An 18,394-nucleotide genomic window follows, 5' to 3' on the forward strand; every position below is an offset into this window, starting at 1 on the left:
GAAATTCCCCCCTACCTTGTATTGAAGAAAAGTCAATTCCAGGTGGAAATGTGAAAATAAAATAATAAAATTCCTAGAAGATAATATAAAAGAGTGTCTTCATGAAATGAAGACTTTCTGAATCCTGTTAAAAAAAAGTCTTTCCTTACTTTTTTTTCACAGGATTCAGAAAGTACTAACCATAAAGGAAGAGCTTATTAAACTGGACTACAGTAAAATGAAAACTTCTATTCATCAAAAGATATCTTAAAAGAATGAAAAGGCAAGACAATAGAACAGAAAGGATACTTAAAAGGAAAAGATATTTGCAACACATGTAAGTGACAAAGAGCTTGTGGTCAGAATATATAAAGAACCCCTACAACTCAATTAGAAAAAAAGAGGGACAACTCAATAAAAATTAAAAAAAAAAAAAAAAAATGCAGGGCTTCCCTGGTGGCGCAGTGGTTGACAGTCCGCCTGCCGACGCAGGGGACATGGGTTTGTGCCTCGGTCCGGGAAGATCCCACATGCCGCGGAGCGGCTGGGCCCATGAGCCATGGCCGCTGAGCCTGCGCGTCCGGAGCCTGTGCTCCACAGCAGGAGAGGCCACAACAGTGACAGGCCTGCATATAGTTAAAAAAAAAAAAAAAGTGAAGAAGCTTCAAATTGGTATTTCACAGAAGAAAATAACTAAACAGCCATTAATCATATGAAATGATGTTCTACATCTCTAGTCATCTGGGAAAATTCAAATTAAAACCACAATGAGATATTACTATACACTCAAAAGAATGACTAAAACTAAAAAAACTGATAGTGTCAAGTGCTGATGAGAAAGTGGAGTAATTGAAAGCCTTAAACACTGCCTGTGGGTGTATAAATTGATAAAAACCACTTTGGAAAGTCAAAAGAAGCCACACACAAAAGGACACCAGTGTATTATTTTATTCCATGGAGTTCAGAAAAAAAACAATACTAATTTTTACGTTGGAAGTCAAGGTAGTGATTAACTTTGGAAGTTGGCAGTAACTAGAAAGAGGACACGAAGGAGACTACCCTGTTTCTTGATTTAGCTGATGGTCACAGAGAAGTGTTCACTTGTGAAAATTTAGTGAGCTGTGCATTTGAATTGGGCGTTTTTCTGTATGCATGCTATATGTCAAAAATAAAATTTTTTTTAAAAAGACTGAGAGTAGGGGCTTCCCTGGTGGCGCAGCGGTTGAGAGTCCGCCTGCCGATGCAGGGGACTCGGGTTCGCGCCCCGGTCCGGGAAGATCCCACATGCCGCGGAGCGGCTGGGCCTGCGCGTCCGGAGCCTGTGCTCCGCAACGGGAGAGGCCACAGCAGAGAGAGGCCCGCGTACCAAAAAAAAAAAAAGACTGAGAGTAAAAGAGCTACTTCCAGATACACAAAAATCAAGAGAGTTCATACCAACAAACCTTCACTAAATGAACACTAAAGGATGTCCTTCAGAAAGAAGCAAAATGATCCAAGATAGCAGTGTCAAGGGATGGAAGATGAGGGCAGGGAGGAAAGTCAGAGCCAAATTATGAAGGCCCAGCATGCCAAGCTAAGTAATCAGAGATCCACTGGGATCTAGGGAGTTTTTAATAATCAAAGTGATTATTTTGCCTGGACTTCCCCTTCATTTGTTTGCTACCTAAGATTCCTTTAAGACATAGTTCAAGTATTGTTTCAGTAACCAATCTCACTGTGGTCTAACTCTCTTCTGAACTTCTACAGCACCTCTTAGAAGAAGACAGGGTACTTAAGAGTATAGGTCTCATCTGGCTAGTTGACCGCAGGCTAGACAACTGCAATTAGCAAATTAACTCAAATACACTAGTGTCCACTATCTGTACTATTACTTTTTTAAGTAATCTGTGGGGAAGAGACATATGAAGTTAAAAAACAATAACACTAGAGAGTAGATGAGGGAAACAGCTGGTGGGAAGAGTAAATCCAAGTTTAATTTTGGATATTTCTCTTTTGCTAATATGGTTCCAGAAAAAAAAAATCAGTCCCATGATGGGTACATAACATAGACATAATATAAGATAAAAAATGTTCATGTCAACATATTTACTACTTTAGTTTTGTTAGGAAATATTAGAATGATGACAGTTCAAATTTCTTAAACATGATCAAACATTGTTAAAGTTTACATTAATAGAAAAACAAAGTATTTGCTTTTGCGAATACCTGGAAGGTTTCCATTGTAGTCCACATCTTCTATGCTACATCCCCATTTAACAAGAAGTTGCAGACAGCCAAGCCGCCCATGAAAAGCTGCATAATGCACAGGTTTCCACTCTCTCTTATCAGTCACGCTGGGATCCTAGAGGTAACATTCACAAGGACTCAGTTCTTTTACGTTTTGTAGGGGAAACACTAAGTCTAGCAGCTTAATTCTGCAAATGAGAATTGGAGGCTGTTCTTAAAACTATAAGGCAAACACTAAATATCATAGAAATATTTACTGCAACCACTGATTTGAACATATGAGCTAATAATATACAAATGAAATTATAAAGTCTTTTAAAAAAGAACATAACTAGCCACATAAAAATCGTTTCTTTTTAAAAAGGAACTTAACTAGTCATTTTACTGGTCACAAGTTCCTGACCAATAAAATGAAAGAGATGGATTCAAATGATCAAATATTATCCTTGGGAGCATAACCAAAGAGTTAATGAAAAAATATTTAACTCGTATAAGAAGTTACTTTTTACAGCCACTGGGTAATATTAAAAATAAATATCACAATAAATGAAATTTCTGGAGATATAAATCACTTTCTAAATTAGTGTATGAAATAAGAGTTACCAAAGAAACAGGTAAACACACAGCAAGTCAGAAAGATTTACAATCCCTGGTTAAGATGTGTCTGGAAGCTTCAGAATCTTCCCTGTTAAACTCTGAACTGACATGAAGAATTCATAGCCTCTGAAATATTTTGTACCACTAAGCTGTTTTTTTGGTTGTTGTTGATGATTTATCTAAATTATTGCTCCCATGTTTAAAGATAGAAAAGCTAAAGAGAGAGATCAAATTACTTCCTCAAAGTCACATAAGGGATTTACAAAGTCAGGAAGAGATAACCAGACTACCAAATGTTAGTCCATATGATATGGACTGTATGGACTATAGTCCATATCATTATACGTTCTCACTTATTAACAGGCATCCCTCACCACTCCACTTCGGAGCATTATTTGTAAAGTGAAAGAATGTCCGTGTGTTGTCGCAAGGTGTAAAGGAGTGCATCCACGATCATCTTGAGCTGCCAGATTGGCTCCATTAATTATAAGAGTCTGAAAGTAGAGACATAAGAATGAGTTTATATGAAGATAGATGTTAAATCATAAATGCAGATGCAGATTATTTAAAGGCAAGGAATTTGTTAACCTATAGCTAAGCTATTACGTAAGTTCTTACATGTGTGCTACACACAAAGTGTGAGAAATTCTTAGCTAGTCCTAAGAAAATGCTTGAGATCCTTTTTAACATTGCCTAGGAGACATGTATACCCAATTTCACATTCTGATTTGAGCATGTACATACAATTTATAAAACAAACTTTTCATGAGCACAGATTAACAACCACTAAGTTAAATAATTTAATGCTAAGCTAACAAAATTGAAATTTAAACTTCCTCTATTTCAAAAGCAGAATCTTTTATTAACTGGGTTTTGAATACAATAAAAGGATTTCATTACTAAAGTAACCAGTTCTAAGCTCCAAATCAAAATTCTAATGGCATCTGAGGAGATTCCATCTGAATTTACAATTGGCCCAATTTCTGTATATGGGTTACATCATATACACAACACACCCCTTTATATAATATAGAGAGTAATTGGTTTAAAAAATTATTAGCAAATATTTTTCAGTTTTACCTCCGTCCGACTTTTTTTCTTTTAACCAGGCTATATTTACCAGCATCTCAGCAAAAGTTTACTTAGTCATAATTCCTACCAAGAGTTTTAGGAAGAACAGTATCCATGATTTTGCCTGACTCCCATTAACAAACTAGTCAATAATCATCACAAACCATATACTGAGTGCTTACTATGTCACTACAAAGAATATGAAGATTTATCAACTTAGGGAATTAGGACACATGTAGAGACAAAGACAATCAACTATACAAAGCAGTGCTTTGTAAGTAACAACTACAAAGTATAGTACCCCAAAGCATCACAAAAGCTCTAAGAATGAAGAGATCACTTTGGGGAACAGAAGGACAATCAAGGGAGAGGGAGTGGGTTAAACTAATGCTTAGAGGAAGGAAAGCAAGTAAAGCTTCATTTGACCCTGATATCCCCTTAAGTTACTATTGTATTTGCTCCTTCCTTTCACTGCCTACTTTCCAAATACCTCAATGCCTCGACTTCAAATCCACCTGCAAATTGGGTGCTGTCCCTATCACTGCATAGAAATATAGCCAACCTCTCCCTATAGAGAGTTCTCTAGTTCAGTGGCATTTCCTTAAGTGCTGTTCCCCTTAGTTTTATTCTGTAAGTGATACTCTGCCTGACTTCAACTTCTTCCTTCACTTGCACAGCGCTAATGGGTCCTGACTCTCTATCTCTCTTTCTCCTCTGAATTCCTTACTCATTTCGCTGCTTCCTCCCATCCCTACTAGTAACATTTTTCAACACTCAATCCTCAGTACTCTGTACTCTTCTCTAAGCTTTATTACTCCTGAAATCTTTGTCACCAGTGTCCTTTTCAACTGCCCTGTCCTTCGGCACCCGAATGACCTATAGGCACCTTAAACTCAACATGGGCCAGAGGTGAACTCAACATCCTTCCTCCCGAACCTCCCCTGCCTTTCAGATGTCCCTATCTATAGTGCCATAATTATCTGTCGTTCTGACTCAAAACCTTACAGTCTCACTACACTTTGCCAATGCCTGCTATGCAAGATGTTTTAAATAATTTTCTTTGTTTCCCACTGCCACCAACTAATCTCACCCTCTATGGTTAGTGATAATATCAAAAGTCTCTGATTATCTTGCTTCCAAACACTCTCTTCATCCTACATAATCCTGGATACATCTTGCTAGAATAATTTCCTGAAATATTGTTTTCATTACTACATTCCCCTGTTAATGTCTATGTGCATGTATGTATGTATGTGTGTATATACATATATACACACACATATACGTGTGTACAGTATACATATAAAATTCTCTTTCCTATACAAATGAATCTTTATTCTATTCCTAAGACATTTTACAAGTCTGGCTTTATCTAAACTTAGTTCAGAACAAATCATCTACACTCAGTCAAACTCATATAATGGTATATTCCTTGAACACACCTCATTTTTCCAATTCAAAGATTTCACATAGAATTATAGCATAGAGGTTAATGGGACAAAGTCTAGGTTCAAACCCTGGCTTTGTCACTAACTTAAGCAACGAACTTAACTCTCTGAATCTGTTTCCTAATCTACAGGAAGGGAAACTCATAAGATTATTGTATTAAATGAAGTGATGCATGGGAGACGGTGATTGACACACAAAAAGTGTTCAATAAATTAAAATCATTATTTTTATTTGCTCCTGACACCGTCCCTACCTACAATGCTTCTTCACTACTTATCTTTTTAAAATCAACCCATTCTTTTAGGATTAGCTGAAGTTTCATTTCCTCCATTTATGATTCCCTTATCTTCTCTTAAGTTCTGCAGTTCTTCTCATCTATACTTTTCATGAGAACCTTACTCAGAGACTGTGATTTGTACTGTTTTGTAACTCACTGAGTAAAGCTACTGTCATTCCCAATAGAATCTCAGGCTTCTTATAGGCAGGGACTGTTTGCTTATATGATTTTGTATTCCTCGAAGCTCCAGTCCATTTCACAACATTGATTAAGTCTATATACTCTAATAAACTAGATCCTGCCACATATTAATGTATAACTCTGGCCAGGAAATACATTAAATGAGGAATTTTAGGCATGGCAAGCTATAAAGAAGATAATCTGGGCATGACTATGACATCCCTTAAAACAACCCAAACAGATAGCCAACTGCTTTAGAGATAATATAATTTCCAATCTTATACAATCTGTCTGAGTGACAGTTGGTACCAAAATATGAGTCCTAGAATCCAGTAAGTTTTTGTTTAGAACATAGAACTACTAAGTCTACGGGATCAAATTATTAGAATAAAGGCAATAGCCCAACAGAACTATGCTAAAGTAATTAAACTTATTGAATTTTTTTAAAAAGTAACCAAAGTTATTATTACCTGCATGCAAGCATCCTGTCCCCTGATGGCAGCTATGTGAGCTGCTGTCCAACCTCTCATGGTTGCTCGTGAGAGATCAGCTCCATGCCAGAGGAGCCAATGAAGACACTATGTTAAGAAAATACCCATGTTAACCATGTTAGCAGATATTTTTAACATTTTTATATCTTTAAAGTTAGTCTATCATCATGAAATACTACAGCCTGAGAAGCATCATAAGTGAATGAGGGGGCCAGGTATAAGAAAAACAAAAGCACAAGCACAATGATATGGTAACCCACATTTGGCCTTACTGTTAGGTAAACAATATGGAGTGGTAGGAGCTATGGCAAACTGGAGACCACATTCCCTGTCCATAAGGTGAAATACTACTCAATTCCAGCCAGTTTTTGCAGTGAGTGAAATGCTGGTCCATATCTTACATTTGACCAATACTCTGCAAGCCAAACAAAACACATCTGTGGTCAAATTCACTCAACAGCTGCCAATTTACAATCTCTGCCATAGATCTTTAAATGGGTCCAGAAACTTGTGTATCAGAGAAGACACTGTAATTCTGATGATACTTTCTAAGAAAATAAGTGGCATATTAAACAAAGTGAGGGAGTAAAACACATCTTCATTTAAGATTTTTTTAAATCAACTTAAGTCTCAATATAATTCAGTACTAGAGGTCTGTGCCACATATAGTGTTACTCTCTTTATATATTCAAGTTTGTAGATTCTACCTTAAAGAAGTTTCTTTCTTTATAAAAGAATTGATTGTATCACTGGGATACACTGTGACATCAATCATTGCGATATCATTTTTTGAAAAGGCTAATCATTTAGGTATCATTTGCCTGTCATGGAGATTAATGGCCAATAAAATATGGGGAGGGGTGGAGTTGAACCTCACTAATAATCACAGAAAGTCATTCATTTGCTCAACAAATATTTATGGAGAACCAACTATATGCTAACACTGTACAGGTACTGGAGAATAAAACCACTGTAAACATTCATGTACAAGTTATTTATCTCTCCGGGGTAGATATGCAGAAGTGAGATTTCTGGGACACAGGTAAGTATATGTTGTTTAACTTTATAAGAAACTGCCAAACTGTTTTCCAAAGTGACTGCACCATTTTACATTTCTACCAGCAGTGTATGAGAGTTCTAGTCGCTCCATGTCCTTGTCAATACTTGGTATTATCATTTCTCTGGGTTATGCTTTTGTTTTTGTTTTGCCATACTAACCGGTGTGTAGTGACACCTAATTGTGGTTTTAATTTGCATTTCCCTAATGGCTAATGATGTTGAACACTTTTTTCATGTGCTCATTATCATCCACACGTCCTCTTTGAGAAAGTGTCTAATGAAGTCATTTGCCCGTTTTTAATTGGGTTGTTTTCTTACTACTGAATTGTGAGAGTCTCATATATTCTGGCTACAAGTTCTTAGTCATATTTATGATTTGCAAAGATTCTCTCCAATGTTTTCTTCTAGAAGTTTTAGAAGGTTAAGTTTTACATTTGTTTATCATCTGCTTTCAGTACATTTTTACATATGGTACCAAGTATGAGTTGAGGCTCATTTTCTTACGTATGACTGTCCAACTGTGCCAGCACCATTTAATAAAAATACTATCTGTTCTCCATTAGATTGCCTTTGCATCTTTGTCAAAAATCAACTGACCAATCAGCAGGTCTTCAGAAATGACTACGTGAGGAGCTTGGTAAATCCTCCCCAAGAAGCAATGACAAAGCTAAACAAAGTTGTCAAAAACAACCATTTAGGGAATTCCTTGGCAGTCCAGTGGTTAGGACGCCACGCTCCCACTGCAGGGGGCAAGGGTTCGATCCCTGGTCTGGGAAGATCCCACATGCCGTGGAGCAACTAAGCCCCTGTGCCACAACTACTGAAGCCCCCATGCCTAGAGCCCATGCTCTGCAACAAGAGAAGCCACCGCAATGAGAAGCCCACGCACTGCAACGAAGAATAGCCCCCACTCGCCACAACCAGAGAAAGCCCGTGCGCAGCAACAAAGACCCAACGCAGCCTAGAATAAATAAATAAATATTAAATAAAAAGGATATATATATGTATAACTGAGTCACTTTGCTGTACAGCAGAAATTAACACAACATTGTAGATCAACTATACTTCAATAAAATTTTTTTAAAAAGAATTCTAATATCAAAGTTATTGTGAGGAATAGACAATATACTTTGTCAATAGATACCAAAACTCAAGGCACCTAATAAATACTAAGCACTGCAAAAAATAAAAATAAAATGTCCAGTTTTCAAAATGTCCAAACTAAAAAATTATGAGACATACAAAGAAAACAAGAATGTGTAACACATACACAGGAATAAAAAGGAATCGATAGAAACCATCTCTGAGGTACTTCCCTGGTGGTCCAGTGGTTAAGACTCCGCACTTCCAATGCAGTGGGCACAGGTCCCATCCCTGGTCAGGGAACTAAGATCCCACATGCCATGAGGTGTGGACAGAAAAGAAAAAAGAAAAAAAAAAGAAACCATCTCTGAGAGGGCCCAGATGCTCAGCTCAGAAAGACATCAAAGCAGCTATTACATATAGCTTTAGAGAACTAAAAGAAATTATTTTTTAAAGAATTTATGTTGGGACTTTCCTGTTAGCACAGTGGTTAAAACACCCCCTGCCAATGCAGGGGGCACCGGTTGGAGCCCTGGTCCAGGAAGATCCCACATGCCGTGGAGCAACTAAGCCTGTGCACCACAACTACTGAGCCCACGTGCCACAACTACTGAAGCCCGCACACCTAGAGCCTGGGCTCCGCAACAAGAGAAGCCACCACAATGAAAAGCCTGCGCACTGCAACAAAGAGTAGCTCCCGCTCGCTGCAACTAGAGAAAGCCCGCATGCAGCAATGAAGACCCAACGCAGCCAAATAAATTAATTTTTTTAAATTTATGTTTAATGAATTAAACAAAAATATGATGACAATGATTCATCAAATAGAAAATAAAGAGACAGAATTTAATAAAAAAAAGAAAATTCTGAAGGTGCAAAGTATATCTGAAATAAAAGTTTACTACAGGGGCTCAAAAGCTGATTTCATCTGACAGGAGAAAAAAAATGAAGTCTAACAAAGCACAGTTTTCACCAGCTGTTAATTTAGTGATCATTTTATACTACCAACATAGTACCATGAGTCTTAAGAAATTTCAGAAAGGATAACAAAATGTAAAGGTATTAATGCAGTACTCAAGTAGAGAATTAGGACATGATCCTCAAATGGGAAAGTAGAAAGTTGCCAAAACCTTTTGATTTAGATTTATTTTTGTTAAAATTTAACGAACATTTCTTGAACAGCTGCTATGCACTATGCTATACAGTAAAAATATAAATTTAATTCAACAAATTCATCAATACAACAAACATTTATTGGGAACCCGCAATGTGACTCCAATATGCCAGACACTATGCTAGATGCTGTGGAAAAAAAGATAAATAAAATCCAAATGGTACCTTCAAAGAGCTCAAAATCTATTGTTTTTGTTTTTGTTTCTTTGCGGTATGCGGGCCTCTCACTGTTGTGGCCTGTCCCGTTGCAGAGCACAGGCTCCGGACGCGCAGGCTCAGCGGCCATGGCTCACGGGCCCAGCCACTCCGCGGCATGTGGGATCCTCCCGGACTGGGGCATGAACCTGTGTCCCCTGCATCGGCAGGTGGCCTCTCAACCACTGCGCCACCAGGGAGGCCCCAAAGAGCTCAAAATCTAACAGAGAGGGACTGCCCTGGTGGTCCAGTGGTTAAGACTCCGCGCTCCCAATTCAGGGGGCCTGGGTTCGATCCCTGGTCAGGGAACTATATCCCGCATGCTGCACCTAAGACCCGGCACAGACAAATAAATAAAAAATAAATAAATATTTTTTTAAAAAAGAATGTTAAAAAATATCTAACAGAGAATGCAATTCAATGTGATAAATACAATTTTTTAAATGTGTATAAAATTGAGGGAAAAGTTGCTAGTTGGAGGATACTGAGGGGGGGAAACACAGAAGGCCCTGCCAAGTGGGTGCTACCTGACCTGGATTTCAACAAGCTAACCACTGGGAAGAGGTGAGACCAGCCAGATGAAACAGCATGTACACAGTCTATGATAATATGAAATAGTGGACTAGTTTGGGAAATGACAGTAGTCACCAGTACTGCAACATGAAACAAGTCTGATGGGAGATGAGGTTGGAGAGGTAAGCCTACCGTATTAAATAGCTTAAACTTCATCCTACAGGGTATAGAGAGTCACTACAGGGACTTAAGGAAGGTTTTAAGTAATAGCAGATTTTTGTTTTAGAGCAATAATTTTGTATGCCCGTTATGAACTAGAAGTAGACAAGAGAGGAAAGGAGGAAATCAAGTAGCTCTAAGGCAGTGGCTATGAAGGTGTAGAGGACAAATCTGAGACAAAGACAGAACAGAATCAACTGACTTAGGGATCAGTTCTCACTACATCAATGTGCATCATGAAGCACTTGACCTAGACAAATGCTGATACTGTGTTTTGCTTCTGTAAAATCCTGAGACAACTCAATATGATGCAAAGGACATTAGCCTGGAAAACTAAGAAAGGGAGGGAAAAGAATAACAGTTTAGTTTTAGACCAACTAAATTTAAGATGCCAGTCAGATATGCATGAGCTGTTGATAAGCGCCGGATGCAGAAACCAGAATTCAAATTCTGGAGAGAAAGCGAATCAATGAATTATTATGTAGAAGTGATTAAGCCAAGGAAGTCTAAAAATGGCCTAGAGAGAGAGTGTAAAGTTGAAGAGAGACACCCATTGGCAAGAGCATAAAGAAAACCACTAATTTTAGAGAAGGCAGGGTAGGTTAATCAGAGAAGCTGAAAAGATCCCAGGAAAGAGATGAAATAAATGGTATAGCAACAAGTCCTATCTTATTTCAAATATGGCAGAGTAAAATCAGTATTTCCTCCTCTCTTCAAAATCATTTAAAAAATTAAAAAAAGAGCAAGAAAACCCCATCTTTGATGAAGCTAGGAGATATCTGAAACCACAAAACAGATGGGAAAGCTGCCAAAGTACAGATCAAACAGGAATGTGGGAGCAAACACCAGAGAAAATCCCCACACAGGGCTGCAAGCACAGAAAAACCCGTCAAGGCACATTTCTCCCAGGTGAGAGGAAGCCACTAAAAGGCCAAAGCAAAAACCCCTATAGTTCAAGTGGGGCACACAAACTGGTGGAGAGAGATTCTTTGGACCAGATTTGGTTCCAAAAAGCCGAAAAGCCCAAACAAAGAAATCACACAGAGAAGCTATATTCATGGAAAGCAGACTCTGTGTGGCAGGGAGAAAAGAGTTGCATAGTGAATAGACCTACTGCAGCCTACAGACTGGAGAAATGTAATAGCTAAAATAAACTCCCCACACACAACCATGAATTGTGAGAAAAATTCCAGTTGGCTTTGCACACAGCCCAAGAATAAGAAGTTGTGCATACAAATGAACTTATCTATGAAACACAAACAGACTCACAGACATAGAGAACAGACTTGTGGTTGCCAAGGGGGAGGCGGGTGGGAGAAGGTGGATTGGGAGTTTGGGATTAGCAGATGCAAACTATTATATACAGAATGGATAAACAACAAGGTCCTACTGTACAGCACAGGGAACTATATTCAATATCCTGTGATACACTATAATGGAAAAGAATATGAAAAATAATATATATACATACATATAACTGAATCACTTTGCCATACAGCAGAAATTAAGACAACACTGTAAATCAACTATACTTCAATAAAATAAATTAATAAAAAAAAGAAGTTGTGCATAAAAATATTCACTAAACACTGCTTGTACTAGTGAAAAACTGAAACCAATGAAATATCCATCAATCAAAAAAATCGATAAATTCTGATATTCATCTAAGAATGGACTATTACAGCATGGCTGAAAGGAATGAACTAGAGTATATATATGTAACCATGTCATTAAAATTCAAAAACACATTGTTGAACAAAAAAAGCAAGCTGCAGAATGATACAAATAATATGATGACATTTATATAAACATGTCCTTTAAAACAGTGATATAATCATATGTAACAACAGCATAAAACATATATGGTAATAATAAACATCAAATTCAGGGTAATAGTTATCTCTGGAGTTGGAAGGAGAGAAATGACACCTGGGAGGGGTGCTCAGGGACTTCAAATGTATCTGTGATACTCCATTTCTTTTCCAAAAATCTGAAGCAACTACAGCAAAAATATTAGGATTTGATACAGCCAGGTATGCATTACGTTATCCTCTGCAAGTTACCCTGTATGCTTGCCTTAGGAACCCAGCCGCCACCCTGTGAGGAAGCACAGACTAACCCACATGTGGGGACCTCACAAAAAGACCCCCGTGGAGAGGGATCAAGGGGCGCAGCCTACAACCAGCATCTACTACCAAATGTCTGCGTGAACAAGACTTCAGAAGATTCCAGCCCTGGCTTTTAAATCTTCTAGATGGAGCCCCAAACATCATGGAGTAGAGACAAGCTGTCCCTGAAATCCAAATTCCTGGTTCACTCCTGAGCATAAATAAATGGTTATTTTATACCACCAAGTTTTAGGATAACTTATTACTAAGGTAACCAGACCGCCCAAATGTTAGACTGAACTGAAAAGAAAAATATTTGTATATAAATGCATAACTGAATCACTCTGCTGTACAGCAGAAATTAACACAACATTGTAAATCAACTATACTTCAATAAAATAAATTTTTTTAAAAAAAGAAAAGAAAAATATTTTCAGTGCCTAGCATAAGGCCTCAGTCCTGTTTGCTAAATTTACAAAACTGTCAACGCGCTAAACTTACCTCAGTTTAATAACTTATATAGTTTCTTACCTCCAAACTGCCAGAATGTGCTGCCCAGTGTAAAGGGGTAAATTTATGGAGAATGTCAACTTCATTAATGCTGGCACCACATTCTACTATTTTTGAAAGCTGTTTTACATCTCCAGCGCGTACTGCATCATGTATGCTACCAAAATGCACTTTCTTCCTGGCATCTACTGAAAAACAAAATTACTTAAAATATATTACAAAACTAAAAAAAGACTAAAGCAACAACTGAACTGAAAGTACAAAATCACTTTGGCTTTCCAAATAATTTACTACAAAGATGTTTGTGATTAACATCTTAATCTGACTTCAATTTCAGCTCTAATATGTAAAGAGCACGGACGTTGTCACCCCCATCCATATAGGAAAAAAGCAGAACAAACAAAGTCAACAACTTTTCTTGCACTCATCAAAGAATTGAAGTCTCGGGACAAACGGCCACCCTGAATTTGGAGAGACAGGCAAATACAGAGAAACACAGTCAAGTTCAGCTTACCTGGAGCAGAAGTCACTAGAACCATAAGCTTCTAAAAGCACTTAAATAGTAATTTTGACAAGTTGCTGGGGACCGGGTATGTAGTAGCCTAACAGTGAGAAACTCCTCGGGGCCATAGTCTTAGGAGGTCCCCTCATTTTCATAGATTTTACCTTCAAAACGCCACCAGGTTATCACTGTGAAAAACCAAGAAAAATCACTTCATGTCTTTGGTAAAGGGGGAGAGAGGTAACCATTTTGAAATCTGCCCAGCTATTCTCTGTAACAAAGGCCTACTCTCCAGTGAAAAAGACTTTACCAGAACCTTATCTCACACAGGCAGATATATTTTACTAATATTTTTCATATCTTTCTCGTATGTCCTACACTAAGAAAGGAATGGCAGGTCACAATTTTTACTTCATACATTCTAGCGCCTTATATTTTATAATATAATGTTCCAAACATCAAGACTGGATTGTCAGCCTTACTGTACCGTGAAATATTTTAATGTGCATTGTGAACCAGAAGTAATAAAAGTATCTAAGCACGAACAGACAGTTGTTGGAGAAGGAAGAAGTAAATAGTTCAATCAAAGCATTTCCTAAACCAAACAAACAGGCACAATTCCTGAACTCAAATTGTTTTGAAAAGAACTCACCAACACCTCTGGCAGATAATCTATGCAGCCTTGTATTACTATTTATCTATGTATATGTCCTCTCTCCACAATTAGCATGTTAATTTCTTGACAGCTGAAATCATTTCTTATACCAACCCTTAGCAAAATGCTATGCATTTTACTCAAAAGTCCTTTGAGCATGTACCATATGCCAGGTGCTATAACACAATGAATAGACATGGATTTAAGACATTTTCTTTCCACTGACACTTTAAAATCTATTGGGATAAATTCGATGAAATCGAAAACCTGACAGTAACATCTTAAGAGACTACAGGTAAAATAAAGGAGGAGGAAACACTCGAGCAAGTCTTTGAAGAACAATTAAGATCTATGCATACGGGAAAGAGAGTAAGGAAGCACCCCGAGAAAACCAAACCACTTGGTAAATGTTTAATGATGTTAATCCCCTAGGTCAGACCTTCATTACTCTCCTTTATGTTTGTTTTTTTATATTTTGGCCATGCCGTAAGGCATGTGGGGTCTTAGCTCCTCGACCAGGGATCGAACCCGTGCCCCATGCAGTGGAAGCATGGAGTCTTAACCACTGGACCTCCAGGGCCTTCCATTATTCTCCTTTAAACAAGTACTGCAAATGACGTTCTACCCACTGTAATACATTTTATACAGGGACGCTCTAATCCATCGTATACAAGGACACTATTCTGATCACTTCATTCCTCCACTCTGAACTGCTTCTGGTTATCCGCTGCTAGTCTAGAGAACCAAATCCAAGCCCTCAGTATGACAGTCTATGCCCTCCCATAATTTGGCTCCATCTAATTTGACAGCCTTTTTTCTCACCACATTCCATTCCAATTTATTCATTCATCCACCCATCTATCCACTCAACATTAATCTGGTATCTACCATAAGGATAAAAAGAAAAAGAAGACATGATCTCTATCCTCAAGGGACTCACAGAGATACACAAACACAATTACAAAACAATGTAGTAAGAGCAATGACAGAAATATTCATAAGAAGTTATGAAAGCACAGAAGACTTCTAACTTTGCTAGGGTAGGTGGGAAGGAGAGCAGAAAAAGATTCCTAGAGAAGGTAACACCTAAGATGAATCTTCAAGGATTAGCAGGAATTTGCCAGGTGAAATGGATGTGGGGAAAGGCATCCTGGACAGGTCAAGAAACTATAAAAATACCCACCCTATTGTTGAAGCATAAAGTGGAAGGAAAAGAGGCTAGAATTAGACAAGAGGCAAGCTGTGCTGGAACTTGCTGAACTTGAGCAGAGTGGGGAGTCATTGAGGGATTTTAAGCAGAAGAATAAGAATGATCAGATTTGTAATGCTTTGTATATGGCTGGCTGCAGTAAGGCGAATTCATTGAGCAAAGGGCAAGAGTATAGACTCAAGGAGACCATGTAGGAAGATATCTACAGTAGTCTACACCAGAGAGGTTGAGACCCTCAACCAAGTGAATGGCAGTAGGAACAGAAAAGGAGACAGATCCAACATGTATTAAGGAAGCAGGATGAATTGAACTTGGATGGATATAGTGGGTGAAATAAGGGAAAAGTAACGGGACAACTCCAAGGTGTCTGGCTTAGTTACATAAGTGGTGTACTGCCACTGAGACAGTGAACACTAAAGGACAGAGAGGGCATATGAATACAAAATTATATTCTGAATGTGTTGGTCTTGAGGTGCCCATGGAAGAGTTCCAGAAAGGAGTTGTACATATGAGTCTGCAGCTCCAGTGAGAGGCCTGGAGTTGAGTTCTCAGTGTTAGCTGTGTCTCAGTATTAGGCAGCTTTTTCTGATCCCCAACCTCACCCTATACTGGAGCCAACGGCTCTCTACTCTTCTTTATAGCATTCATCACACCAGTAATTACTTGCTGAGTATTCATCTTCCCCACTAGAAGGAAGGAATGTGCCTGTCTTCTTTGCTTACATATCCTTAAGACAAAGCACATAATAGGCACTCAATAAATATTTACTGGATGACTGAATGAATAACAGATTCCGGGGTCGTCACTAGGGTTGAAGCCATAGTACATGACAAGGAAAAAAGCACTAATGATGGCACTACCCAAGGGAAAAAGCAACGTTTTAAAAAGAGGATAGAAGAAAATTCAGGGTAGATAAGTAGATAGATAGGTAGGTAGGTAGATAGATAGATAGAGTCAGCAGAGTGGAAGGAAGAAAATGAGATAAGTCTAACATTCTCTCCAGAGTCAAATGCTGCAGAGACGGTAGAACTTAAAAGAGTCCATACATTTTAACAAGAGTTGATGTCAGCTGGGAACGAAGTCTCAGGAATGCGCGCAGATAGAAAAATAAAAAAGGAAGTAGAGCTGAAATGAGGAAGGATGGGGGCCAGGTGAGCAGCTCTGTGACCTACTGAAAACAGGTCAATTAAGGGAAATGAGGAGTGACAGGTGAGAAAGGGAACTGCCAGAAGGGGCGAAGCTCCTGTGAGCTGAAGTGAGAAAAGGAGTGTGGCAGAGATGAGGGCCAGTGAAGTAATCTGACTCACACGGGGTCGCAGTCTCCGTGCAGAAGGTGGAGGGGCCTGAACCGGACACCCCGGGCATGGTGCGACCCCTCGGACTCCGGGGAGGAGTCGAGTCCAGGGCCCTGCTGCTGCGGCGGTCTTCGCTCGCTGTCACCCACGAGCCAGTGCAGCAGCGGCTGTCTTCCTCGTCGTCGCTAGGCCGGGGGACGCCGTCCTCCGTCGTTCTCTCCCAGGAGCCCCGGCAGCGGGAACCTTCGTCTTCGCTTTCTCTCTCCCAGAAGCAGCGGCGGCTGGCGTCTTCGCTGACGCTCACGACGGAGGAGTCGCTGGCCACGTAGCCGCGGTCTTCACTCACCCCCTCCTCCCAGGAACTGCTGAGGCTGCGGCCGCCATCCACACTTCCGCCCTCCCAAGAGCCACTGAGGCGGCGGCTGTGGTCGTCACTGCCTCTCTCCCCGGAGTCGCTGGTTCGGGGACCCCGGAGCTCCCTGACTCCCTCCCAAGTCCCACTGAGATGGAGGCCGCGGTCTTCTCTGACCGTTCCCCCGGAGTCACTAGTGGGGTGGCTTCCGACTTCACTTAAACTCACGTCGCTGCTGCGGTCTCCCCTTACTCTCTCCCAAGAGTTGCTGGGACGGTGGCCACGGTCTCCCCTGACTCTCTCCTGAGAGATACTGCGACGGTGGCCCAGGTCTTCACTGACCCTTCTTGAGTCATTGCGGGAGAAGCGGACGTCTTCACTTGCTCTTCCCGTCGGTACCCTGCAGCGGTGGTCGCTGCCTTCACGGATTCCTTCCCTGTCTTCGCTACGACTAAAGCTCTGGCCTTCGCTAACTCTTTCCCTGGATTGGTCGCCGCGATGGCCGTGCCGGCCGTTTATCCTCCACACGCGATGGCTGGTGCGGCGGCCGCCGTCTTCGGTTGCTACTCCCCGCGATTCACTGTGGCGGCGGCCGCCGTCGGCGAGTAACCTCTCCTCTAAGTCGCTTTCCAGCGTCCCGACTCCAGCCGTTGCAGCGATGGTGGAGCCGTCGCCTTGGAAATGAGTAAACTTCCGGCGTGCTGCGGTCATTTCCGCTCCCTCGCGGTCGTGCGTCACTTCCGGCTTCCCTGCAGGGTTTTTTTGTTTGTTTGTTTTTTGTTTTTTAACCCCAAAGCTTTTCCTCTAGAGATGGTGGAATGGACCGGTTTTCGATGAAGTTCCGCTCAGTCTCACATTCGGCCTGTCTAGGCCCCGCCTCTATAACGGCCTGGCATAGGTCGCGCCCGCCGTGTCTCGGCGACGCACGTGGAGACTCCAGGACTGCAGTCGACGTAGGTGACCTGCGTGTGTGCCTCGGGCCGGGCAGGGCCTTTTATCCCCGGCAAACCGAGTGTCATTTTTCAGTGCTGGTTGGAGCATTGGAGAAAATATATTCTTACCCTATCATTTCATAAGTATGGACAAAAGACCTGATGGAGGAGTTAGCAGCTGCAGCGCTATCATTGTTGCGTGTTACTACTGCCAGGCTCTTTGATAATCGCTTGGTACTAATTCTCACACTAATTTTGTAAGGTAGGTGTTATCCCCATTTTACAGGTGAGGAGATTCAAGGTATCAGTAATTTGCTAAGA

The 18,394-nt window shown here is 40.2% G+C and overlaps 1 protein-coding gene across 6 annotated transcripts in view; it reads right to left on the reverse strand.

Annotated features, from left to right (window-relative positions):
- The window catches only part of ANKRD42 (ankyrin repeat domain 42), a 57,930-nt gene extending 40,125 nt beyond the window's left edge, over positions 1 to 17,805 (reverse strand). For 4 of the 6 annotated variants that reach the window (XR_004350989.1, XM_032639295.1, XM_032639297.1 and 1 more), the window contains exons 1-5: positions 16,802 to 17,805; positions 13,149 to 13,315; positions 6,250 to 6,357; positions 3,177 to 3,296; positions 2,185 to 2,320 (exon numbers count right to left, since the gene is read on the reverse strand). Coding sequence is in view for 5 of the 6 variants with exons in the window: in XM_032639295.1 (XP_032495186.1) it covers positions 2,185 to 2,320; positions 3,177 to 3,296; positions 6,250 to 6,357; positions 13,149 to 13,315; positions 16,802 to 16,859 (589 nt within the window). In the remaining variant the exon portion in view is untranslated. The remainder of the gene's footprint in view (positions 1 to 2,184; positions 2,321 to 3,176; positions 3,297 to 6,249; positions 6,358 to 13,148; positions 13,316 to 16,801) is intronic. The other 2 variants (XM_032639299.1, XM_032639300.1) reach the window with 1 other exon arrangement.
- Between the last annotated feature and the right edge of the window lie 589 nt (positions 17,806 to 18,394).

This window comes from Phocoena sinus, chromosome 8 (assembly GCF_008692025.1).
Source record: "Phocoena sinus isolate mPhoSin1 chromosome 8, mPhoSin1.pri, whole genome shotgun sequence".
Lineage (NCBI taxonomy): Eukaryota > Metazoa > Chordata > Mammalia > Artiodactyla > Phocoenidae > Phocoena > Phocoena sinus.